Source organism: Myodes glareolus, chromosome 27 (assembly GCF_982192425.1).
Source record: "Myodes glareolus chromosome 27, mMyoGla1.1, whole genome shotgun sequence".
NCBI lineage: Eukaryota > Metazoa > Chordata > Mammalia > Rodentia > Cricetidae > Myodes > Myodes glareolus.
The window spans coordinates 1,436,202-1,463,903 of record NC_142052.1 but is presented as its reverse complement, the minus strand read 5'-3'; the positions used below and the strand labels follow the sequence as shown (position 1 = coordinate 1,463,903).

Below are 27,702 nucleotides of genomic sequence, written 5' to 3'. Positions count from 1 at the left end.
ATCTATCCAAAACTCCAGCTGTACAGAAGGTACTAGAAGGAAAACTCCAGCCAAAAGAGGTTAAATACACCCATGAAAACACAGGAAATTAATAATCTTACACCAGCAAAACCAAAAGAAGAGAAACACACACACAAAACCATTAACAACAAAATAACAGAAATTAGCAACCATTGGGCATTTATATCTCTCAATATCAACAGACTCAATTCACCAATAAAAAGACACAGGCTAACAGAATGGATGCAAAAACAGAATCCATCCTGCTGCATACAAGAAACACACCTCAACACCAAAAATAGACATTAACTCAGTGTAAAGGGTTAGAAAAAATTTTCCCAAGCAAATGAACCTAAGCAACTAGCTGGTGTATCCATCCTAATATCTATTGAAATAGACTTCAAACCAAAATTAATCAAAAAGATGGGGAAGATCATTGCATACTCATCAAAGGAAAACTCCATCAAGATAATTTTTTAATTCTTAACATCTATTTCCCAAACACAAGATGTCCATGTTTGTAAAGGAAACACTACTTAGCTTAAATCACACATTGAGAGTGGGAGACTTCAATAGCCCACTCTCACCAACAAAAACTAAACAGAGAAATACGGGAGATAAAAGACTTTATGAACCAAAAGACCTAACAGACAGCTACAAAACATTTCATCCAAACACAAAGGAATATACTTTCTTCTCAAAACCTCAGGAATAAATAGTTGGTTCTTTGAGGAAAATCTACAAGTTAGACAAGATAGATGCTCATCCAAACTAACTAAAAGACACAGAGAGAACATTCAAATTAACAAAATCAGAAATAAAAAGAGGAATTTAACAACAGACACTCAGGAAATCCAAAGAATCATTATATCACACTTATAAAAAAGAAAAAAAAATTCCACACCCCAGAATTGGAAAATCTAAAAGAAATGGGTGATTTTCTCAATAGATACTGTCTATCAAAATTAAATGAAAATCAGGTAAACAATTGAAATAGACCTATAACTCCTAAAAAAATAGAAGTAGTCATTAAAAGTCTCCCCCAAAAATAAAAAAGCCAAGGGGCAGATGGTTTTATGGCAGCATTCTGCCAGACTTTCAAAGACGAGAGCTAAGGCCAACACTCCTCAAATTATCCCACAAAATAGAAACAAAAAGAACATTACCTCACTTTATGAGGCCACAGTCACCTCGATACACAAACCACACAAAAAAAGAGAACTACAGACCTATTTCCCTCATGGACATAGATGCAAAAATACTCACAAACTGAATTCAAGAACACATAAAAAAGATCATCCACAATGATCAAGTAGGCTTCATCTCAGGGATGTAAGATAGTTCAACATATGAAAATCTGTTAATGGAATCCACCATGTAAACAAACTGAAATAAAAACCACATGATCATCTCATTAGATGATGACAAAGCCTTTGACAAAATCCAACCCCACTTTAAGATAAAAGTCCTGAAGAGATCAGGGATACAAGGAACAAACCTAAACACAATGCAGGCAACTTAAAGCAAGCTGGTAACAATCATCAAATTAAATGGAGACAAACTCAAAGCAATTCCACTAAAATCAAGAACAAGACAAACCTGTCCTATATCTATTCAATACAGGAATTGAAATTCTAGCTGGAGCAATAAGACAACATATGTACTCACTCATAGGTGGTTTTTAAACATAAAGCCAAGAAAACCACCCTACAAACCACAATCCCAGAGAACTTAGACAGCAATGAGGACACTAAGAGAGACTTACATAGATCTAATCTACATGGGAAGTAGAAAAAGACGAGATCTGCTGAGTAAATTGGGAGCATGGTGACCTTGGGGGAGGGTCGAAGCAGGAAGGGGAGAGGCAGGGAGGGGAGCAGAGAAAAATATAGAGCTCAATAAAAATAAATAAATAAAAAGACAACTGAGGGAGATCAAGCGGATGCAAACTGGAAAGGAAGAAGTCAAAGTATTTTTATTTGCAGGTAAGAGGCTAGTATACATAAGCAACCCCAAAAAGTTTTACTGGGGAACATTTACAAGAAATTAACACTTTTAATGAAGTGGCTAGATAAAAGATTAGCTAAAAGAAAGTCAGTAGACCTTCTATACACAAATGACAAACTTACTGAGAAAGAAATAGGGAAATAACACCCTTCACAATAGCCATGAATAATATAAACTGTCTTGGGACAACTCTAACCAAGCAAGTGAAGATCTGTATGACAAGAACTTCAAGTTTATGAAAGAAAGAGATTAAAGAAGGTATCAGAAATACCCAAATCATACAAAGACTCAACTAAGAAAGAGAATTACAGACCAATCTCCCTCATCAACATTGATGCAAAAATACTCAATAAAACCCTGGCAAACAGAATCTAAGAAGAACACATCGAAAAAAATTATCCACCATTTTCAAGTTGCCTTTATTCCTGAGATTCAGGAATGATGTAACATATGAAAATCTGTTAATGTAATCCATCATATAAATAAACTGAAAGAAAAAAACCATATGATCATCTCATTAGATGCTGAAAAAAGCCTTTGACAAAATACAACACTCCTTCATAGTAAAGGTCTTAGAGAGATTAGGGATACAAGGAACATACCTAACATAATAAAGGCAAATTACAGCAAGCCAACAGTCAACATCACATTAAATGGAGAAAATTTCAAAGTGATTCCACTAAAATCAGAAACAAAACAAAGCTATCCACTCTCTCAATGGCTATTCGATATAATGCTCAAAATTCTAGTTAGAGTAATAAGACAACTAAAGGAGATCAAGGGGATACAAATTGGAAATGAAGAAGTCAAACTTTCTCTATTTGTAAATGATATGATAATGCACATAAGTGACCCCAAAAACTCTACCAGGGAACTCCTACAGCTGATGAACACCTTCAGTAATGTTGTAGGACAAAAAATTAACTAAAAAAATTTGTAGCCCTCCTATATACAAATGATAAATGGACTGAGAAAGAAATCAGACAAACATCAACCTTTACAATTGCCACAAACAGCATAAAATATCTTGGGGTAACTTTAACCAAGGAAGTGAAAAACTTGTATGACAAGAACTTTGAGTCTTTGAAGAAAGAAATTGAAGAAAATATCAGAAAATGGAAAAAAAAATCTCCCATGTTCTTGAATAGGTAGGATCAACATAGTAAAAATGACAATCTTACCAAATGCAATCTACAGATTCAATGTAATCCCCATCAAAATCCTACCACAATTCTTCACAGACCTCAAAAGAATAATACTCAACTTCATATGGAAAAACAAAAAAACCCAGGATAACCAAAACAATCCTGTTCAAGAAAGGAACTTCCAGAGGCATCACCATCCCTGACATCAAGCTCTATTACAGAGGTACAGTAATGAAAACAGCTTCGTACTGGCACAAAAACAGATCGGTGGACCAATCAAATTGAATCAAAGGCCCCAATATTAATCCACACACCTATGGACACTTGATTTTTGACAAAGAAGCTAAAATTCTACAATGGAAAAAAAGAAAGCATTTTCAACAAATCGTGCTGGCATAACTGAATGTCAACATGTAGAAGAATACAAATAGATCCTTATGTATTTCCCATGAACAAAACTCCAGTCCAGGGACTGGAGAGATGGCTCAGTGGTTAAGAGCATTGCCTGCTCTTCCAAAGGTCCTGAGTTCAATTCCCAGCAACCACACGGTGGCTCACAACCATCTGTAATGAGGTCTGGTGCCCTCTTCTGGCCTGAAGACATACACACAGAAAGAATATTGTATACATAATAAATAAATATTAAAAAAACCTCAAGTCCAAATGGATCAAAGACCTCCATATAAATCCAGCCACACTGAACCTCATAGATTAGAATGTGAGAAGTAGCCTTGAATATATGGGCACAGGAGACTACTTTCTAAATATAACACCAGTAGCACAGACATTGAGAGCAATAAATAAACGGGATCTCCTGAAACTAAGAAGCTTCTGTAAGGCAAATGATCACAGTTAATAAGACAAAAGGACAGTCAACTGAAGGGGAATAGATCTTTACCAATCCCACATTGCGACAGAGGAATGACCTCCAAATATATAAAGAACTCAAGAAACTAGACATCAAAATACCAAATAATCCAATTAAAAATGGGTTACAGATCTAAACAGAGAATTCTCAACAGAAGAATCTCAAATGACTGAAAGAATCCTTACTCGTCAGTGAAATGCAAATCAAAACAACTCTGAGATACCATCTTAGGCTAGTCAGAACAGCTAAGATGAAAAACACTAATGATAGCTTATGCTGGAGAGAATGCAGAGAAAGGGAAACTTTCATTGCTGATGGGAGTGTAAGCTTGTACAGCCACTTTGGAAATCAGTATGGCAGCTTCTCAGAAAACTGGAAATCAATCTGTCTCAAGACCCAGCAATACCACTCTTGGGCATGTACTCAAAGGATGAGCACTCATACCTCAAGGACATTTGTTCAACTGTGTTCTTAGCAGCATTATTCGTGGTAGACAGAACCAGGAAACAACTTAGATGCCCCTCAACTGAAGAATGGATAAAGAAAATGTGATACATTTATACAATGGAGTGCTCAGTGGTAAAAAAAAGAAAAGAAAAGAAAACAAAAAAACAACAACGATGTCTTGAAACTCGCAGGCAAATGAATGGAACTAGAAGAAAAAAAAAATCCTAAAGGAGGCAACCCAGACCCAGAAAGACAAATACAGTATGTATTCACTTATAAGTGGATATTAGCCATAAAGCAGAAGATAACCAGACTATAATCCATGATCCCAGAGAACGTAGGTAACTAGGAGAACTCTAAGAGAGATATACAAGGATCCCCATGGGAAGGGGAAATAGACAAGATCTTCAGAGAAAATCAGAAGTGTTGGGGGGCGGGTGGAAGAGAGAGAGGGAGGGAAGAAAAGAAGGGGTAAGGAGAACATGAGAGACTAGGATGGCAGAGATAAGGGAAGGACACAGAGAGAGAGCAAGGAAAGAGATATCTTGATGGAGGCAGTCATTCCGGTGCTAGCAAGAAATCTGGCACTAGGGAAATTCCCAGGAATCCACAAGGATGAACCCAGTTAAGACCAATAGTGGTACCTGAACTGGTCTTCTGTTGTAATCAGGTTGATGACTACCTTAATGATCATCCTAGGAATGTCATCCAGCAACTGATAGAAGCAGATGCAGAGATACACAGCGAAGTATCTGAGCTCTCAGAGGTCAGTCGAAGAGCGGGAGAAGCGCTAATATGAGCAAAGGGGTCAAGACCATGATGGGAATACCCACTGAAACACCTGATCTGAGTTAGTGAACACTCACTGGCTCTGGACTGACAGCAGGTGAACCTGCTTAGGCCCAAACTAGGCCCTCTGAATGTGGGTGACAGTTGTGTGGCTGGGGCAGACTGTGGGGCCTCTGGCAGTGGAACCAGGATATACATACATACATACATACATACATATATATATATATATATAGAGAGAGAGAGAGAGAGAGAGAGAGACAGAGAGACAGAGAGAGAGACAGATACAGAGACAGAGACAGAGAGAGGAATCTCTCTCTTTTTGGCTTGGTTTCAAATTTCTAAATTAAAAATTATACTGATAAACTTCAATCTTTGGAGAGAAGTAAAACTATGATATGAAAATACATACAACTAAAAAAAAAATTCCACATTTCTGTCTTTTCCCCAAAGGGGCTGTTATCACTGCTTTTAAAAGGCTTTAGAGGTGTTAAGAGTTCCACGCAGCCTGGAAAAGGAGGCGGCCAGGTTAAAGATGGCTCTCCTGTTCCAGTCAGATAATAAAGAGCTCTTGTACACAACGTGGGCGTAGAAATGGGAATCCAAGAAAAACAAAGAGGAAGGTGGGCCGGGGTCTGAACGGATGTTTTGGTGTCTTGGGATTCTTTAAGTCAAGCAAAAAAAAATTATCCTTTCATATTGATCTGAATATTTATCAGAAGTATGAGCCTGGATAAGAGGAGACTGAGACTCTCACCGCTAAGCAGAAGGAACACTGAGGAGACAGACACAGGAAAGACAAAGGACGGGGCTGCAGAGATGCCACCACGGGGACGTGAGGGCTTGCTCATGCTCACGGCCCCAGCCTCGTCAGAAAACAGACTGCAGTCTCCAGGGAGAGGAGACTTTCCAGCTTGTTTCTGAACTGCAGGGAAGAACCTGTAAAGGAAAACAAGCTACAAAAGCGGCTGGGGTCATGACACCTGTGCGGCTGAAGCTAAAAAGGTGTGTTCTCTGATTTTTACAAAAAAGAATTAACGAATTCTAACAGGGCACCTCAATCATGGTACAGATGGTTTTTGTTTTATTAACTTATATATAACATTAATAAAACACCACTGTATGTCTAATTGTAATATAAAGGAAGAAGAGATGCTCCCAGGGAGTTCAAATTATTTGACGTAGTTAGTACGTCTGAACTGAATCTCAATCTCTCTCTCTCTCTCTCTCTCTCTCTCTCTCTCTCTTTACACACACACACACACACACACACACACACACACACACACACACACTGAACAGCAGGACCTTGCTGTAATTTCTGTTCATCTCTATTTGGGGGTCCAGCCCTCCGAAAGCCCTTGATCCCTCCTCTCAGATACACACACACCTGTATTAGGTTTACATGTATGGATGGATGGATGGATGGATGTTGTCAGATGGGGATTTTATTAGATTTTGAATCTTCATGGTTTTTTGGCTAAATAATGGTCACATGTCTGTGTGACACAGGAAACATGATAAATCTGCAGAAAATCCTCATGAAAGCACAATCAATACCTTAATAAAGGATTTCAAAGAGCATTAGTGATGGGCTGAAGGATGGTGACGCGGGGCACAGCCATCCATGAGTACCAACCAGAAGCAGAAGGGCAGCATCCTCCAGAGCCAGCCTCCCACTTCAGACTCCTGGATGTGAATCTGCCTCCCCTCACCTGGACACAAGGAACACAAAGTGTTCATAGGACAGATGTTGACATGAGGGTCTGGAGAGCTGCTGATGACCGGTCCCTCACTCCACAACCCTGCCAACAGAGCAGGAAGCTCTTTCCAACACTCCTCTTCAGTGGGCAGAAAAACACCCATATCACGGTGTTTGCACAAGCATTTACTAAGACGGGAGGGTGCATACTGAGTGCCCAATAGTGCACTTACACTCACCCAATATTCTCTTATCCCAGGTTGCAGTCACAATAGACTTCCAGTTTACTATGCATGTGATTCCTGATCGCCAGCTTCTATGCCAAGACTCTATGGATCTTTTGTAGGTTTGGCATAGGGCTTGAATTATGCCAAAGAAAGGTAGTAAGAGCTGTAGACAAGATTTTTAGCATATGTATTCAACAGCTCCCCTAAAGTCAGCTCCTGATTACCCTTTTGCACCTCTATTCCTGGAAGTTTTTCATTGTGATAAATGACAACTCTGCTCCCCTCCACAAGTCAGAACCCTGTGAAATCGTCAGGTCAGACGATGCTCTTCGTATGAGTCTATAGATGATGTGGCTGTTCAAAAAGTGTTAATGAACAGGGATTTAAAATGTGTCAGAAAACAAGCCCCTCTTGGACTTCAGCGTTCTTGGCTAAGGCAAGCAATGGCAACTGAGAGAAAAAGCGAGATAATTACTCTTTAAGGCCCTAATGAAAACAAGCTTTTCCCCTCAAAAATCCATCTTTCTTGCAGGCTTTAAAGTTTAAGACACTCAGCACCAAATTTTAAAGCTTTGGTTGGACCCCGACGATCCCAGAGAGAAGCTGACCCATCTCAGCTTTGTCTGTGGAGCAACTTGTGGGGAGCATAGAAATGAAGTCAGGTCCTTGACCCCATTTTCAATTATTTATATGTTGTGACAGCTAATAAACAAGAAGAAATTGGCAAGAAATGCCAAAAAAAAGAGGGGGGGATGCATGGTTCACTAGATGACTTATGCAGTCTTTGAAGCTCAAAGGCAAAGAAATACGAACACAATAGGCTGCTGATGTCACATTCTTTGACTGTTTGAGTCTAACACACCAAAGGTAACTCAGGATTGCAAACTCGGGCTCTGCTGTTTTGAATTTTGCTTAGCACCATGACCGTGGGAGAGTCATCATACTGTGTTCTGCCCATAACATCTATATTAGAGTATCGTCTTGCGACAAAGGAGGGGGTTCAATGGGTAAAATGTTTGCTTGCTCAAGCAAGAGAACTGAGTTTCCATCCCTAAAACTCATGCTAGGCTCAGTGGCAAGAGCCCGTGACCTCACTACCACGTGATTAGAAATAGGATTCCCAGAGCTCGCTGCCAGATAATCTAATGGAATCTGTAAGCCCTGGGCTCATCTCTCTGGCTAGTAAGAGGATCTACGTCGAGATGTAAGGTGGAGAGCAATGAGGGAAGAACCCAAAGGTCTCTGGCCTCCACCAGTATATCCACACACAGGAACATACACAGCCATACATCACACACACATATCATCATCATCATAATCTATGAAATACTTAGCATAGTGCCCAGAAGTGGGATACATGAAGTTAAACCTTAGCTATCTTTTAAGAACAGTAATATTTAATTTCTGAATGCCCCACAGGCAGATGTACAGGGCTTTCCTCAAAGCCTCCAAGATAAGGAGTCTGAAAAATGTCTAAAGTGCTAGAGTAGAAAGTTCTTTTTCTTTCCTGAGACTGGATTTCTTCTTTTCTAAAATCTTTTCCATTTTGGATTATTTTAGGTGGATACCCTGATACTGTCAACTACCCGTCACTCACAGCCAGCTCAACAAAGCAATATCCAACACCTGTAACAAGATACACTTTCCTATCCCTGGAGTGGTATTTCATTTGTATTTTAATAAATTAAGCTTACCTGAAGATCAGAAAAGTAAAACCGCTACACTGGCCAGCCTTATAAACTAGGCAGCAATGACACACACCTTTAATCCCAGTAGCCACACTAACTTGAACTTGCCATAGAAACCAGGAGGTAGTGGTGCATAATGAGAAAGGATTATAAAATAGGAGGAGACAGTCCTCAATCTCAGTCTCATCCTGAGGTTTCCTGGAGGCAGGATCATCATTTTTGGACTGAGGTCGAGCTAAGAGCCAGAGGCTGGCTGCTTTGCTTTTCTGGTTTTCAGGTTAAACCGCAATTTGCCTCAGTTTTTATTAATTGTGTTTCGTGTCCCCACACTGACTCTCTTCCTCCCCTTTCCCTGATCATGGCTATGTCCTGTAAACTATGGGACGGCATGCCTGCCCCTTCTCCTTCATAACCGGTCACTGGCTGTATATACTTAATTCTCTCTCTCTCTCTCTCTCTCTCTCTCTCTCTCTCTCTCAGCCTACAAATGTGCGCGTGTGTGTAAAACACACACACACACACACACACACGCACACACACGCGCATGCGCACACACACACACCTCACATACACATAGGCGCACAGATATTATTGCTACCTTATACATTCATGAGTAACAAGTAAAATGAACTAAAATAATTCTTATTAAAACAATATTGAAAACTGCAAGACACTGTCTTATATAAAGAAGTGTTGCTCCAAACACATTTCATGGGAATTAATTGGGCTAAACTTGGGGCCAGAGAAGCTTTGTTTCTTGCTTATACCTTGGGACCAAGATTTGTCAAACACTATGGCACGTATTTTTAAATCAAAATAATAAAGATTTTAAAAAGTGGTGCCCATAATACATGCCTGGCATAAATGCATCAAAGAAGGGGACTGCATTAATACATCTTTATACATGCTGGAAAGAACTCAGAATGTCAGTGAAGTGCCTTTGTCCTCAAGAAAGAAATCGTTGCCCTGAGCAATTTCATCAACACACAGGGTAGAAAATACATTATTGTGTGGCCTTTTAAAATGACAATTTGAATAAATAAGTCAGGATGTTAAAGTATCACACTCATAAAACCATGGTTTTCCAATGGGAACAATAAAATAAAACCATCATTTTTTTGTATTTTTTTAAACGTGTGTGTGATGTATTTTGGTCCTTAGAACATTTGCATCTTAGAAGCTAGGAGTCTATTATAAATAGGTCATTGGGCATAGAAAATTAATGTCAATATCAATAGGAATAACGCATTTACTTGTGTATTTCCACGATTAGCTGCTTGGATTGGTGCGATCCTCAACTCTTTCCCTCGTTCTGCAGATGACACAGCAAAGTCCTTTGTTTCAATTACATCTGGAAATCTGGAGCATGTGTGTCAACAGTGTCCAACATTTGGAAAAGATTTTATTTTATAACCCTAAATTAAAATTCTAAACTGTTTAAATAAAGGTGTAGTAAGAACTTAGCCAAGCCACATTCTTTTTTTTTCTTTTCCTATTTTTAGAATCTGAATTATTTCTATTACCTTAAAATTTTTCATTGAGAACTTATGGAGGAAACTAATTTAATTTTTGCACAGACTGTAACATTAAGGACATAAAATACTTTAAAAGGGCATTATGTTGTTTTATGGTGAATGGCTAGGGTGTAGTGGTTGTGTTTGGTACCACCCAGCTGAATGGCTAAGATGTCCTGCTTGTGTTTTATACTACCAAGTGGATTAGCCAGGATTAGAGGCAAGTGCAGCGGAAAAGTGCTGGCAACTGTAAATGTCCAGAAACTAGGCTCCTCGGCAGCCTTTATTTCCCAAATGCAGGCATTAAATGAACAAAAGACGCTGCCCATTTCTAACTGGTTGGCCTATAGCAACTTACACATCTTTCCCCCAGGAAAATCATACAGCAATGAATCCAGAACCATCACACTGGAATCTTTATGTGTTTCCAAAACTATTGTTCCTCCAAACCGCCTCTACTTTTACCTGGAGTCTGTTCTGCCCCCACACCTGAAGTGTCGAAACCACCTTGTTGGCTGTGCTCTGATTACAACTCCCATTCATTGAGTATACGCCATGGGGAAGGAACGTCCTCCCTCCGAGTGTCCTCATGTTGTTACACAGATGGACAGGCACAGTGTGGCGGAGCAGAATCCAACATCTCTGGACAAACACGAAGCCTCCTCTTCACCAGACTGCCTCCCCGCTGAACTAGAGTTCGGGCTCTGCTCTTCCATCTTTGAGACTCATCACCCCGGGCACCTGTATACATTATTCCCTTGCCACAGGACCGGAGTGCGGGTTCTGTAGAGATCTGCCACCTTCCACTTAACTGTGCACCGGCGGCCTCTCTAGTTGTGCTTTCTGAGGCAACTCCAAAGCTCTTCACCCGTCAGCCTTAGATGGACCAGGACTTTCCTTCAGTGAGAGTCCGGGTGACTGCTGAGCTTGAACTAAGAACGGGTTTGCAGGACACAGCACTCCAGCATCAGATCATCAGCGCCTGTCACTGCTCACAGCATAAAGGAGGCTGCTCAGTGGGGAGCTACCAGTCTCATTGGCTAAACAGACTTGGACCCCAACCTGCCTTCTACACATTTATTCTCCCTGTAGATTGGCGCTGCTGTCAGCTCTGGCCAGAGAAGCTGCTCCTGTAGCGGGCAAGGCTTAGTGTAGAGTAGAGACTCATAATTGGTAGGTGCTGAGAACCAGTGACTGCCGAGTACCCGTCCCTAAATGGACATCTATACCAACCCTCACAGCTCAGGGAACATCACAGACAGGGTGTAGAAAGAATATAAGAGCCAGGGGCTGAATAGAAGGCTCGGCGGTTGAGAGCATCGGCTGCTCTTCCAAGGACCTACGTTCATTTCCCTGGCTCACATGACCACGCCCAACCATCTGCAATTCCAGGCCCAGGAGAGCTGACGCCCTCTTCTGGCCTCCAGGAGCACTGCAAGCAAGTGGTGCTCAGACATTCACAAAACAACACATACAAAAACAAATGAATTTTACAAAGGGAAACGGGTGGGATGTTGTGGAATGCGGCACCTGCACGCATAAACTCGCACCGCTGCGATTATCTGTCCAAGACTTGCATAACACAGCATCACATCAACAATCTACTATGGAGCAGGGAGGGACTCGTGAGACCTCACCCCTCCTTGAGAATCCATCAGCAGGTGGTGGTGGCTGGCAAGGAATGAGACTTCTTCTGTGGTACAGGGCAAATATCCAGAGCTCAGGAAAGAAAGCCCCCTGCCACCCACACATTCATGCAATCAACTGTAACCAAACTCATTAGGTCACACAGACACAAAAAAAAAAAAAAAAAATCAAAGGAGGACCAATTGGGAGGCCAAAGGAGATCGATGGCAGAGAGGCGGACAGGAAAAGGTAAATAAGGGTCAAAGCACATTATACATTACATACATGTATGAAGACAATAATGAACCCCTTTACTATTTATCTTAATATTAATAAAATATATTTATCTTAGATAGTTTTATTTTATGAGTTTTAAATATTTTTATATTTATATGCTAGCAAGTTAGGTCCTTTGAAAATTAAAAGAAGAACTCTTTGGTAGTCTTCATAAAACTGAAGTCGGAAAACACAAGACCAAAATGAGTGCAGGACAATACCCATGGCCTCATTGGCCACCACCTCACTGGGACACTTCACATATAAAGAGGGAGGATAGGAAAGGTTGTCGCTTGAAAGAAAGAAGACACTGGCTATTCAATTTCCACAGTGTTATGTGCAGTCCATTCTTACGAACAAGCTCCTAGCTTGTAAATTCACTTAGAATCCCAAGATCAAATCCCACGGTCCTTTCTTAGACATCTGTGAGCAACATGAAGTTGAGGTTCCGACACATACAATTCCAACTGAGGCCAAACAAAGCTGCCTCTTCCTTTACATTCCGACAGAACTGTGAAAAACTTTTTTCTATCAAAGGTGGCCAGCTTGCCAAAAGCCAATGTTCCATCATCTCCCCCACCTTGAAAACCTTTTACGTAAAGATGCTTAAATCCTTTAAACTCCCCCGCTTGGTAAAGCTTTCCTTACACAAAGGTCCTGCTGCATTCCCCAGATGTGATGACCAGGAGCTGCTTATGCTGACCCCTCCACCTTCCTTCATTGCCTTTACACCAATTATTAAGTAGCCAAATGACAGACTGAGGTCCAGCTCCCATCAATGGGAGGCATAGTCACCATCCGTGTTAGAAGAGAAGCTAAGTGAACTTCCGGTCCCATTGTGCTTGCTCACTCAGGGTGGGCCGCAGCACACCCTTTCTGCAGAGGGAAATGTGTTGCCTTCTGTCTTGTTTGGGAGCTTCTTTGTGCAATACACAGAACATTCTCTTCCAACGCAATAAACAGACGGATTCTGCCTTCAACGCTATAAAGATTATAAAACAATAAACAAGCATCCTTTTCACAATCTTTCTGCTACCACTTTCCCCCTGGGGCTTCCTTTGATGATTTCAATGTGTAAATGGCCTCCCAAGACAGCACGATAGCTCTGCCCGGTGCTGTAAGAACACAAGGCCGTGATACATTACAGAGACAGCACATTCAGGCTGAGTCACGGTGCCATTGACTGTGAGTCCAGCATTAACAAATCAACAATACACAGCTGTTACCCTATCTAATCAGAAACATGTAGAACAAGTCCGTGTCTCTTTGATTATATAAAAAATAAATCCATATAGGAAAACGGGAAATGCTTATAAAACATAGCATTAAAAAATTGCTAACATTACCTACACGTTATTAAAAATCAATACTTAAAAGTATGCTGGAGGAAGTCATAAAGTCCCATCTCCCTCCCTGAGGAACTATTGGCAGATAATGGCTGTTAGGACTGGGATGACATTTTCTTCAGTGGTATAGCCCCTGACCCAGAAAATCGTCTCCCAACCACACTGGAGCAAGAAACTAACTAAACTCAGTGACTCTCTCTGTCTTCCTCTTTCTCTGCCTCTCTCTCTGTCTCTCTGTCTCTGTCTCTGTGTGTGTGTGTGTGTCTCTTTGTCTCACGCACGCACGCAGCACCACGTAGCACGCACGCATGCACGCACGCGCGCCGTGGAGGGATTGAAGCTGGAGGGAGACGTGCTGGAAAGAAAGGTTTCAGCAGGGGCGTAGGGTGGAAGCGAGAGGGGAACAGGTGGTAAAATCAGCTAAAATTCATCATAGAAATGTATGAAATTGTCAAACAATTTCTTAGAATGAAAAACAAGCAAAGGATTTAACAGATAAGGTGAGGGTCACAAAGCCACATAGCTTAGGGACAGAGAGGTTAATTCACTGACAGGGAAGCAGAGAGCCGCTCCTCCCTCTATTCAATTCTCTCTAGTCAGGAAGGTTTTTCTCAGAAGACGGATTTTAGGTAAAACTTCTAGGTTGTTATTTGTAAGTGTTTTATGTAAGGTTGTGGCATATCAGTTGAAACTATTTTAGTCTGCCTCTCATTATCTATTCCCATTGAGATGAAGATTTTAATAAAAACTATCTACCCATTCATCAAGATTGCTTGGGATTTATTTATGGTACAGCACAGAGAAGAAGTTTCTGGGAAGAAAGACTTAAAATCCATTATAGTTTCTATTAATAATTGTAGTTACTAATTGCTCTGAGAATTTCGGGGATATGCGAACATATAGTTAGAGTGAAGCCAGTCCAAAAGCTGCTATAAATAACCTCACATAGTCTCACGGAAGTCATGAGAACTTGGGAGTACAGAGGGTGGGAAAGTGGAAACGGGCTTTTCAAACTTGTTAAACATTGTTATCGTCCATTTCAAACAGCCAAAGCAGAAACCGGACATTCAAATCCACCCTCATTAAAGATCTTTTTAATTGTGTTTTTGGAATTATCACTGGCAATTATGACTCTTAAAGGAATCCCACACATGACTTTTGTTCACCAACGTGTCTGGCACTGTACAACGGGGAAAAAAGCAGTCAATAGAAACATGGGCCATCGGAAGAAGGGGACTGCAGCTTTAAGTAGTATGGTCAGGGAAGTTCCCACTAGGTTACAGCTGACAAGGACTAGAATTACAAAGAACAAACATGAGGTTATCCTGGGATGCGAATGCTAAACAGAACTCCAAGTCCTGTAGGTCACGTCATGGAAAGGGTATTTGTTGTTGTTGTTTGTTTGTTTGTTTTTTATCTTTTTCTCTAGGAGATAGGAGGAACAAAAGATACAGAAGATAAAATTACCTTGCAATTTATTATTCTAATTCTGGCAATTTTTATGATGAAGATGGCACACTGAATAGAATACTGGGTACGAAGACAAAGGTAGAGGGCTGTCGGAGGCAAACTGGTAGACAGTACGCAGCAAAGAACAGCAGCAGCCTGGTCCTAGCTAGATGCCCAGTGGAGCCCAAGTCAGAGCCAAACAGAGGCGAGGAGGGTGAGAAGAAGCTGGCTGCAGTAGCCAGATGAGAGGTGGCAGAGCCAAGGGCGGACTCAGAGGGTTGTAATATGCAGCTGGAAAGCTTTGGAGGGGTGTCAGACAATGATTGGGGGTACTATGTACCTCCAGAGAGCAAGCTGACATTTGGAGAGTTGGGGAGACTCCAGGAGGAGCCTGTGAAGGGGCATCATGACAGAGAGGCACAAGAAGCTCCGGGCAGACAGCCAAGTGCAGACAGTAAGTCGCAGTAACAAACAGTAGGCAGAGGTCTTGTTTGGAGTTAACCGCGTGTGGATTGCACTTAAAGCACCAGGATAGATGGCATCCCCGGGGAAATGGGCCGATACAAAGAGAAAGCAGAAAAGAGACTCCTGGTCCCTTGACACTGCAGCCAGGTAGGTGACATCTAAGAAGTCCATTGAGAAAGTGTCAGAGGGAAAGGGGGTGATCCACAGTGACAAGTTCTGCTTTGGTCCTGAGAAAAGCTTTCTGACATTTCCAAGTTAATAAAGAGCTGGGTTTCTGACAGGGATATTGAAGGCAGAGCCATGTGCATGCTCACTGCCTTTAGGTTCCCCTGAAGAAACTTGAGAGCAAGACCCCTGGTGGTCTGGTGAAGAACAGTCAGAGGGAGGAAGAAGCCCTGCTCCTGCAGGAAGACAGGCAATCTGAACAGCACAGTCAACATTCAAGAGATCCCAACATTGCCATAAAACTGTAAAAGCAGGTGCATCTCCTTTAGGCTAGATCCATATGTATGACAAGAGGACCCCTCTGCCCTGCCCCAGGGAGGCTTCTGTCCTTTGTGGTCTGAGGCATTTGAATATAAAAAGACTGGAGGAGACCCGTGCCACCTGTGAGAAGTCTGTCTGCTGCCCTGGAGCCATCAGCAGCACTCCCTATCTGATCTTTGAGACAATATCATGATTTCCCAGTGCAGCGTTTACGTTTTTTCTTTGAAACACAATCTACCTTCTATTTATTAGTTTTAGTTCACAGTAGCCATAGTTGGTCTTGGCTTCTGGCAGAGCAATCCTTTCCTCCCTGGTAACTGATAAAAGTCACAAAGTTTCAAGTTAGGCTGATTTCACAAGGAAAAATTTAGAGATATTACTATATTGACAAATAGATGCTTAATACTACAGCCTGTACATTTCGGTGGAAATTCTTTCATTCACGGTCTTCTTTAATCTTAAATTAGCCAAAATAATGCAGGCTCTTTCTGAGGATTTTGTTTTTTGTTTTTTGGTGAAGGTGAAGGGTATTTGTTTTGTGAAGGCTTCTTTTGCAGGCCAACAACCAACCTTGGGGCCCACACATCTTGTACTGCCACCAAGCTACAGTCTCCGTTGTTGACATGTTTTCAACTTCATGGCATATATACAATATATTACCCATTATGGTATGCTTTGGAATGACTGGTTATCTGGTGTAGGATGAGCAGGAAAGAGCGGAGCTAAGCTGGGCAGATCAACTCTAGGGCCACTGAGTACTTTAATCAATGGGAAGAGTTTGCCGTCAACCATGTTTGTATTTTGTTTTAACAGATACGGAGGACAACCCTCTGGGTACTCATTAGTGAAGCCAATTTAGAATATTTCATTTACTGTAGTTTCCTATATGTTTAAAATACTTTCCAACAAAGTATCTGTCCGAGAGCGTGCCAACAGTCTGGAAAAAGCCAGTCTTGTTTGAAGGGAAAATTCTAAAAATGTTAACCCTGTAATAGGTCAGAGCTCCTGATAAGCTGCACTATGACTTCCTTCCCCACCTCCCAGGAAGCCCATGGATTGACCTACTGAGCTTCAGCTCAACACAAGTCATCAGAAAATGCCGGAAGGAAGCACAGCCTAGTTTGTCAGGCTTGAGAAAAGACGCCTATACACAGAACACTTCCAGGTTTTATGGCATTTTAATAAAGGCTATTACAGAGCTGTTGGAGTTGATTGAGGGAAATTTTTCTCTCCTAGGGAACACAGGAATGATGACCCTGTGTTCATCATTCCCCTGATGACCTGTGTGTTTTACAAGAGAAACCCCCAAACAGAACCAGCCCTTTACCCTTTGACTTGACTTATAAAAATACTCACTGGGTCTCAATCCAAACCTGCCCTCAAACCTTGGAATAAACTGCTAGCAGTGATGACCAGGACATTTGCATACTAATGGAAGTCTGATTCTGGTCACCAGACACAGAGCTTTGTGCTCTCCCACACTCCCCAACCCCAATCCAAGAGTTTGGAGCTGAGCTTTGCCTTCATGTCAGGAAAGTTTCAACTTTCAGAGGCAAGAATAAAGAGAATCATGAATGAAAAATAACTACAAAGTTACGTACACGACAAATGTTGTTTCACTGTTTTCCCATCGTTCTGTGATCTGAAACGCTGTCATTGCAGAACCAACATCAGTTGTGTTGCCAACAAGAACCCCGATATGTGGCACGCCACTCGGTCTGTTGCAGACGGGGACACAACACAACTTCCTGAAGAAATGAATATCTCACAAATTTCAACCAAAATCTCCTTCGATGGCTCTCTCTAAACTTTTAATCTTATTTAGATATTCAGATCCTATTCATGAAGCAAAATAAGAACTAATCCCCCTTAGTAAAAAGCCTTACTAAAAGTTACATTTTAAAAGTGTTAAAAATGAGTTTAAACGAAGATCAAACTGGTGTGTGCTTTCTGTCAGCACGTTTGGAAGGCACCAACCAAAGGCCACCTCTTCGGGGTCACACAGACCAGCGGGCATCTTCCCTTGTGCTTTATCAGAAGGCGATTTCTGCCCAGCCTGCTGAACAAGGAGAGCAGTTCTCTGCTTGGATTTTCCAGTCTTTATTTACTAACTTTAAAGTAGCAAACCTTGGTTTCCAATTCTTTGTTTTCTCTTTCTTGAATTGATAATTACTTCTGCTATTTTTCTTTTGATAAAATAAACATTTTTAAAATTGAACACCTAAAGGTATAGGTTCTGGGGCAGAATGGACTAAAAACTAAAACTACCAATAACAACATTTTAGTCATAACACACTTCCACCTCAGGGACTCAATTTCCGCCCTCAGAAAAGGGATGCATATGTATCCATTTCAAGATGTTATGGCGAAATTACATGAATTAATATGCATAAGGCTTTCATATGGGTGCCTGGCACATATTAACCATTACTGTTATTATTAGTGTTTATATTATATTATTAGTTATATTATATTTTATATTATAAGTTCTGATATTATTAGTATTATTATCAATTTTTCAAAAGTTTCTTGAGTTTGTCTTTTGTTCTTCCAGAAAATATCAGTGCCTGGAGTGGGAATGGAAATTCATTTTTCCTTTTTAAATATTTACCTTATTTCTAATTGTGTATATGTGTATCTGACTTGGGTGGGTATATGCATACAAGTCATGCAGAGACCAGAAGTGCACTATCCCCTGGAGCTGGGGTTACATTCAGTTTTGAGCAGTTAGGATTTAAGTGATACAATGCGCACTCCAGTCCCCTGGAAGCACAATACTCTTCAGTCCCGCAATCCCTTTTTTCTTTTTTTCCAGGAACTGAGAACCAACTGATTCCCTTATAGTTCCTATCACAACCAGTGGACACAGCATAGATCATGTTTTGCAGGATGAAAATGCAGGAAGTGTTTATGCAGGAAAAGGAAGTATAAAAAGAACTGGACCTTATCATAGGATATTTCAGCATTCACAGCAAAGGTGCCTGGCTGAATGGGAGACGGCATGTTCCTGAAGGTAGGGCAGGGACGTCTGTTTCCTCTGTCAATATGGAACAAGCTAGAGAAATGACAAACTTGGATTTGGTCCTAGAGACTGAGCCATCCATAACAAACAAGGTTAAAGTTGGGGCAGAGCTCACATTTACAACCACGTCACAATCTACTGTGTTTTCAATGTCAACAGGATTTACATATGGTGACAGTGCACTTTAGAGAGATAGGAATGCCAGGAAATAGAGCTCAGGGAAAGAAACCAACAATATAAATTGGTGGTATATAAGAAATCCCAGAAGTTGGGGGTCAAGGAGAGGTTACGTTCCCAAATCAGAAGTGATGTTCACATGAAATGTCCTGTCTTTGAAACCCACAGATAGAGCATATTTAAGGGATATTCTGAAAGCGTTGTAGTCCACGAAGTTACAGAAAGTAATTAATTGTATGGGAGGATCAGGTCATTCAGAGTTTAATACAAGAAGCACAACTATCAGATAAAAGAAGAGCAATTTCTTACACTTCTAGAAATCCAGGCATTATTTCAGGGCTGATATAAATAAGAGCACGGAAACATTCCTAGCACATGCCCCTGTGGTAAGACTTCTGCATCCATACTCCACTGGGAAGAATAGGGTGACCTACTGAGTCATTTTAAAGATCCCCTTCACCAGTTTGATCAAGCACTTCCTAGAGACCCAACTTCTATTTCGTATCGGTGAACTATCCGACGCTACAGAGAGACTTGAAAGACACATTTGATTGGACACTAAGTTCACCTGAACAACACAAAAGGGATCTCTGGTGAAAACAATAACCTCAGACCACCAGATGAGGATTGCAGGGTCTCAAATCAGGTTGCTTTTCCTACAACACAGTCTAGAGAAGATGATGCCACCCAGACTTTCTAACAGGAGTTGGGTTAAGAAGCTGTTAAGTTATGGAATCTGCCAGTGAGATCATCTAACCCATGCGTCCCTACAACCTAACAGTCACTTGTCATCCATGACAGCCTCGCTACAGCGGAGTCAGAATACACTGAAGAGCCAACGCCTCCCTGACCAGGGTATTTTTCTCTGTAGATGTGCCACCCTTGCTGTTTACCACCAGATCACTGTGAACTTGGTTCTCCAGTCAGTCTTTGATCTAACTATTCTGAATCTGCTATCAAAATCGGTAGCTTTCAATTCTAATTCAGCAGAATTACATATTTAAATTATCTTACCTCAGATTATAAAATAGAATTTGATAAAATACATTAAACTGATGTCTTTATCCTATCAGTCTTCCTAGATTGCCACCAAGTCACATACACATCTATAGTGTTATTAAAGCTTCTAAAAAAAAGATAACTCAGCAATAGTAAGGTTTTAGTAAGGAATGCTAAACCATCTAAAAGTTTTGGTTGGACCACAGCTATTCCACTAGCTCCATTATAATTGTAGGCAAACTGTATATTAATTTGGGATAGGAAGCACTTTCTCATTATGCAAATTTGATGAAGAGTAGCTTTTCTTTTGACTTTTGTGACTACTCTCAATTTGCTCAATCTAGAATTTCCCTCAAGGGACGTCACACTTTGGCAAAACAAAATCGGTCAGGCATGGGTGAGCATCTCTGATCAGCACTTGCTGTCCTTATCTCATGGAAGGCAGTCAAGGCAAAGCTGCTATCAGTCATACCTACTGTGTGTCAGGATCTCGCTACGCTTTTAAAAAGACTGCAGCTCTGAAATATGGCTGGACTTGTTCCTAAATCAAAAACGGGGTAGGGCTGGGGCATGAGCCGGCACTAGGGTGTCTGTTCTCTCAGATTCTGCAGGTTGACCAGAGTGAGGAGAGCAGTAACCCAGAATTAAATAACTATAGGCTTGAAAACTCTGAAAGATCTTTTTTTTTTTTTTTGGTTTTGTTTGTTTGTTTTATTTTTGATTTTCGAGGCAGGGTTTCTCTGTGTAACAGTTCTGGCTGTCCTGGACCTCACTCTACAGACCAGGCTGACCTTGAACTCACAGAGATTCACCTGCCTCTGCCCCTCTGAATGCTGAAATTAAAGGCATGTGTGCCAGCACTGACCAGTATCTGAAAGATTCTATAGTGTAAGAGGGAGCCAATTTTCTACTGGGAATAAATAACCTATCGTTAAAAAAAATCATGCCATAATGAACAAGCGAACAACATGAAATAGAAAATTTGATATTCTAACGTAGCGTTATATAAACCTAGTACCCACTTCAGTTATTGCAAACAGGTAAAAACTACAATACAAGATGCAAATGTCATGACATCTTCCACATTATACTTAGAGCATGCTAAAGGAGCAGTCACAAGGGGAAATCTGAAGGGACAAAAGGCAAAGGGAGTTTTTTAAAAAGTTGTAAAGGAGAAAAAAGAAAGAAGAAACAAAAAAAGGACTACACATTTTTTCTCCAAAATCATGCAGAATCTGTATTTTTAAAACATTTTGTTATTAATTATGTATCTGTGTGTGGGTGTGTGCAGGTGCTTCCAGACGCCAGGGTGTCAGAGCCCCCTGGAGCTGGAGCTCCTGGAGGTTGTGAGTCCCTGATGTGGGTGCTGGGAACTGAACTCAGGTTCTTTGCCAGAACAATCTGGACCATAACTGCTGAGCAGGACCTTGGTATTTAAAAATCAATCCCAATTTCTGAAAATGTGTTATACAACCTTTTTTTTTTTTGCTTAAAATGGATATGACTGAAATTATATTTTGGCTTGGTTACTTCATTAATCAGGGGGTAATAGATTAATTTTCCATTAAAATTAAAATTAAATTAAATTAAAATTTAGATAAATTTATTTCCCGTGTCAGTGCTGTGTAAGCCTTTTCTCTCTGCTCAAAGTGATCTTACCATATTCAGTTTTGATGCACCCCTTTCTTCTCCTGAGTATACAGAAGCCCCATTTTTCTGCTTCTACAAGACATGGGAAACTTTATAAACGTTTTGAATTAAATGTTCACAAGGCACTGGCCACTCAGTTCATGATTTTTAGATGTGAGGCTTCTCTGAAGGAAAGCGCTGTACCTCAGCATAGTTGGGAAGAAATAATGAGTACAATTAATTATAATTAATAATTACTCAAAGAAGCATTATAAATTATCAGAATAAAATAATGGTCTAATGTGGAATCGTTCCTAAGTAATTAATGAGGCTCACAGACCATCCTACGGAGTCAACTCAAGAATGCGAAAAAAATTAAAAATCACTTTTAAATGTTTTCTTTTAACCAAATCAGTCGATGAAAACTTTGAAATCCACTAAAAGAAACTTTTACTGGAGAAAGGCCGTTCATGACTGTAGAGGCACAACTATATTTTATTTAACATCTAAATGAAGTAGTAATTCAACATAGACATTCACCAAACGAAGGGTATTATTCTAAGTAAATAATTTCTAGTACTGTGGTGCCATGAATGAGCTCAAGTTCTGCCCAAATGAGATGATTTAGATTATAATTCCAAACATGTTTTTTAAAGTTTAAGATCAGAACTAAAACACACAAAATATAAATTACACAAAGGTTTATACGATTTTTAAAAATTTCTGAACTACATCAACAAAATATGTGTGTAATAAACTGTAGAGACTAAGATAAAATACATCACAAGTGGAGGTGTAAGGCTTTAAGATGCCCGGTTTTCACAGATACATGCGCACAGGACACAGGTGCATTTCTCATAGAAACTGCACGTGATCAGTAAGTCTAACCGTGAAAACATGCTGACTCCAGACCCTGAAAACCTAACAAGGAAAAACAGACATACACCAACCAACAGCGGTTACATTAGCAACCACAATTGCTTTTATTCAAATAATAAAACCATTCCCTTAAAAGGAATTAAGTCTGTGTTTTGTTTTCAAAATATGCATCTAACAAAGATTGCATTTCTGTATTTGAAGGCCACACAACATTACACTTTCTTTGAAGAGAAATTTTTACATAGCAACCAGTTGATTGCAGGGCGCATATACCCACAAAAGCAGTAACTTTAATTCTTACCACCGAGTATCCTTACTACTGTGTCCTGATTATACCTTTTAAAGTGAATGCTCGGGTTGACCACTATGAAATTGATTCTCTTGCCTTCCCTACGATATCACTTGTGGAAAATGGTGGACAAGAAATACGGAATCAGAAAACCACTGATAGTGTTGCTGGGTGGAGAAAATGCAGTAAAATCTGCCCTTTCCTATCCCACGGCTCCTCACGTCACCAATTTGATCCTCTGTCGGTAAGTTCTTGTTGTTTACCCTTCAGTCAGTATTTCTGAGCCTGTTTCTCACAGATAATGAAATACTTCCTCTGCTTTATGCGACCACAATAGCAGGGGTTCTAGTCCATTTGCCTAGCCTGGTAAACTGCCTTCTGAATGCTGAGGCATTGGGAAAGGATTGGCTTTGCTGGGCAGGGCGCTAACAGAATGCCTGGCCTCTTCTTCCCAGTGGTGGCTGAGTAACGTCAGTTAGATGGTGGGCAGGTTCCTATTTGACATGAATTCGCAGGTGTCTAAAAGGCTTTCTGTCTGCTCCCCAGAGGTTATAGTTGTTCCAAGCAATATATATACATAATATATATATATATATATATATATAGCATATATATCTGAAGTCTTGAATAAAGCTGGGAGAAGGTAACATGCACAATTCTCAACACACTGGCTAGACCACAGAAGAGCAGTTAACAGACACATGGTAATTGTGCACCCGAGGGTGGGTCTGAGGGAGAGGTATGGTGTGTCTGTCAGGGGGAGCAGGGCACAGACTTCAGCTAGGCCTTCACACACCTCAAGAACTGCGCTGGTCCCTAGAAGAGACAGAGTACCGCTGGGCGTGGCATGAGAGAGACATGGTTACAAGGCTGGGCCACCTAGGCTCCCATTTCCCTTTCTGGTTGTTTGCAAATTTCTACAGAAAAAAAAAAAAAATCACAGATTTGAAGTCTGGAAATCCACTGGGAAACTGGTCATATTTTTAGACTCCGACTCCCCAAAAAATAAATTCTTGAAAACAAAAGCGTTCTCATTCTGAGGCCTCTCTAATCCAACGTGAAGGATGTGGTAGCTTCTTGCTGAACCGTGCATTGTGGTGTGCTCACGAGAAGACAGAGCAGTTTGTCAGGACTAACAATGCCATCAGGAGTCTCACATAAGAGAATTTACAAATAGATAGAAGAGACTGAATGCCACCTATGTGCATGAGAGGGGAACTCATTAAATAAGCTGCCATTACTTCAAAGAGACAGCCTTCCTACTTAATGTTAGAAACCCTGACAGTTTTGCTAGGGGCTCCAACTTCTTCAGCACGGTGTCACTGCCTTTGTTTCATCAGAGATCTCCAACAGAAATCTTTAAATAAATGTATTTCATACAAGAATGGATAATTTGGGACCACTTGTATTACTCCGTCACACAGCCCAAGCCTCAGAGCACCGCTGGCCTCTCCATTAGCAGTGTGATGGCTGCTGTCCCACACATCAGCTCTGTCTCAGTACAGTCTTTGGAGGCAAAACACACAACTACCAGCTCTCCACCCAAACGCCATCCATCCAAATCGCTCATCTCGGTGGCAATCCAAGACAAATTCGGTTTCTTCCCACTGTGAGAGCTGCATTTAGAAGATTCAGAAGGCTAGGAGAGAGATTCTCAAACCAGTATTTTATAGAGTTCCTCACATAAGAACGCTCGTTGGCCAAATAACCTTCTGCCACCAACATGCATTAAAATGAGTCGATCACAAACGTATTTATACTTTCCTGTGGTGAGTCACGTCTTACAGATGCTATATTTTAATCATTTAAAATATATATATAAGTATTACTTCTGTTTTAAGCATTTCTCCTACCTGTAGAGCATTTTATAGGAAAAACACTTAAAAGGCCTGGAGCTATACAGCTAGTATCCAATTCTAAAACTCTGACACTACATTCAATAGGGATTTAAAAATGACATTATTTTCTATAATATTTTGGCCTTTCAAGTTACAGAATAAAATCTCTCCAGCTTTTCTGGTGGCATAAAAGAGTTACTGGGGACCTGTTCCCTACAATGCCCAACTTGAAGTGACCCATTCCTGCCTTCCAGGTTTAATGACAGGATCACAGTCAATCTCAGGTTCATCTGCTAACTTTATAGCAAAAACAAAAGCTGCAGATGGCATATTCTTATTTATTCTTGACTGGTGCTGTCTGAAGGGCTGTGTAATCATCGGAGACTCCCATCACAGTTTGAGAGAGGCCCCTTGTAGGCCAGCCTTCATTCCCGGACCTACCGCACGCCCAGCTAGCAGGCTAGCTGGCGTCTCTGCTAAGGGTCACACCAAGTGACAACAGTCCCAGTCAGTCTGTGGGTCAGGTCTCGGTTCTCATCCTCCTGGCTGTCCCTTCCACTTCAAAGCTTTCCATGACCCTAGGAAAATCACCAGATAATTCTCCGAAGGGGAGAGCATACAAGTAAACCTTTTTATTACAGAGACTAGTTACAGAAATTAATTTTCTAAAACTAATTATGAAATACCACCGACAAGGCGGTCACTGCACCACAAGGAAGCTGCTAAAGTGGTGTTTTAAATATCCAGCATGTACTTGGGCAGACCGCGTGTTCTAGGAGCAGATAGGGAGGCGTTGCTGAAACAAAATACTTGTGTATTCTTGTAATTTTTCACATACAGATCTATGTGAAATGCCAGCCGCTCAGGAATCACCTTCTGCTATGCCAACACCTGTAACCTTTGAGAGACAGCACCTATGGACAGCATCACTCAGCAATAGTTTCTATTTCATTAGATATAAACATTGTGTGGAAATTTTCCCATTTCATAGTTTTTAATCATTATTTAAGAGGTCGCAGTATGCACACAGAAAGTAAACGCATTTTATTTCTCCACACATTTCCTCTTGACTTAAAAATATATGCCCTACATTAAATTGCTCTTCTTGTTGTGAAATTTTATTTTTTTGAGTAATGGTTAACCTCGATGAAGGACTGCATAATGATCCCTTTGGGGCAGGGATCCGCTTTTAGTGAGTGGCATGCAGCCTCGACCAGACAATTAAAGCTGCGCAGATACAGGTCATTAGTAAGCGTGGCCCGGACAATACTAGGAACATAACAACCACCAAGCTAGTAGTACGAAGAGAATGAGAGAGATCACCAATTACTGATATTTTAAACGACACTTTAAAAGAATAAAAGGCTGGAACAGTCGCTCTGTTTCTTGAGGACTGCCCGACACTCGGCAGATCGCGAGGGACTCCTGGCTGTAGGGCAGCGGGAACTTTTGGGCTGGTGGGCAGCATGGGCAGAGCGCTCCAAACTGTGGGCAGCTGGCCTGAAAAGCCCAATGGCAACCCCAGCGCCACCTGGGGACCCACCAGCGGGGACCCAGGACGGAACAAAAGTCTGTTATCCAAGTACTGGAGTTAAAAAAAAAAAAAAAAAAAAAGATGCGATGCGCAGGTTCGGCAGCTGCAGGAACCAGGATTGAGGGGGAAAAGGCAGCAGTGCCCAGGGCCTGTCTGTCTTGTCACACAAGCGCCAGTTCAGATATGTTAGGGACTGTTGAAATCCCAACTCAAGACTCCTTTCTCCACTAAGTTCTCTCTCCACCCCGGGCAGCACACCCCGCTGTGGTAGGGGGTTGTCCCAGTCCCTGTCTCGCTAGCCCCTGGGAAGGAGGAAGAGGATGGAAAGATACGTTCGCGGGCCACCGTGGCGCATAGGGATGCCGTGGTACCTACCATGGTATTCCTGTCCCGGTACGTAGTAGGTGGGGTTGCCCGCAATGTGCAGGGAAATGAGGACCTCGCCCTGCTCCCCATCCCCTTCCAGCTCCCCGTGGTGGGTGCACAGGAAAAAGAAGGGCGAGAAGCGCGGGTAGTAGCCGGTGGCCGCGCGCGCCCTCAATGTCGCCAGCAGCAGCATGGCCAGGACCAGAGTCCGCGGCGCCCAGCAGCTGCGCTCCATGCCGCCGCGCTCCGTGCCGCCGCGCGCCCCGCGCGCTCTCTCATTCAGTTTTGGAGCCACGCGCAAGGAAGGCGAGCCGGCCGCGGGCTCGAGCCGAGCGGCTCCGGGCAACCGAGCCCGCGGGAGAAGTTGGCGGGAGACCGCAGCTCCCGAAGTTACTTTGGGCCGCAGGAGCGAGAGAGGAGCGCGGGGCCGGAGCCACGGGCGCAGAGAGCGGTGTCGTCCGCCTCCGAGCGCCGCCGCCTGTGTGTGCGCGACGCCCCTCGGCCGGGCCTGGGAAAGCTCCCGCCCCCTCCACACCTTCTTAAAGCCCCGGGCGCCACCCCCTCCCCCCGCCGTCGACACACGTGTCCCAGCCGCGCCCCCGCCCCCGCGCCCGTCCCCGCCCCTCGGGCTCAGCTCGCACCTCTGGCAGGCGCCCGGCGCGTACGCGTCCCCTGCCCACGTCCCACTCGGGCCAGAAGGGCAGGGCTGCCCTGTCGCAGCCAAGCGACAAGCCACCACGGACCGACAGGCAGACGGGTTTGCCTGAGGAGGCGAAGCCCGGGGCTCTCAGCTGCTCCTTTTGCAAGGATGCACGGGGAAGCCTAGGGCGGCGGGGACTGCGCGGTTCTTTGTCTGCACTGACTGCTCACCGCGCCTCCTGAGGCTCGCAGCCCCGCAGCCCCGCAGCCCCCGCGGCCAGCACTTGTCCCGGTG

At 42.1% G+C, this 27,702-nt stretch overlaps 1 protein-coding gene across 2 annotated transcripts in view; it reads right to left on the bottom strand.

Annotated features, from left to right (window-relative positions):
- The window catches only part of Reln (reelin), a 433,437-nt gene extending 406,190 nt beyond the window's left edge, over window positions 1-27,247 (bottom strand). The window contains exon 1 of one of the 2 annotated variants that reach the window (XM_087902405.1): window positions 26,778-27,247. In XM_087902405.1, the coding sequence (XP_087758531.1) occupies window positions 26,778-27,003 (226 nt within the window). In that variant the 5' untranslated portion in view covers window positions 27,004-27,247. The remainder of the gene's footprint in view (window positions 1-26,777) is intronic. The other variant, XM_087902404.1, reaches the window with a different exon arrangement.
- Between the last annotated feature and the right edge of the window lie 455 nt (window positions 27,248-27,702).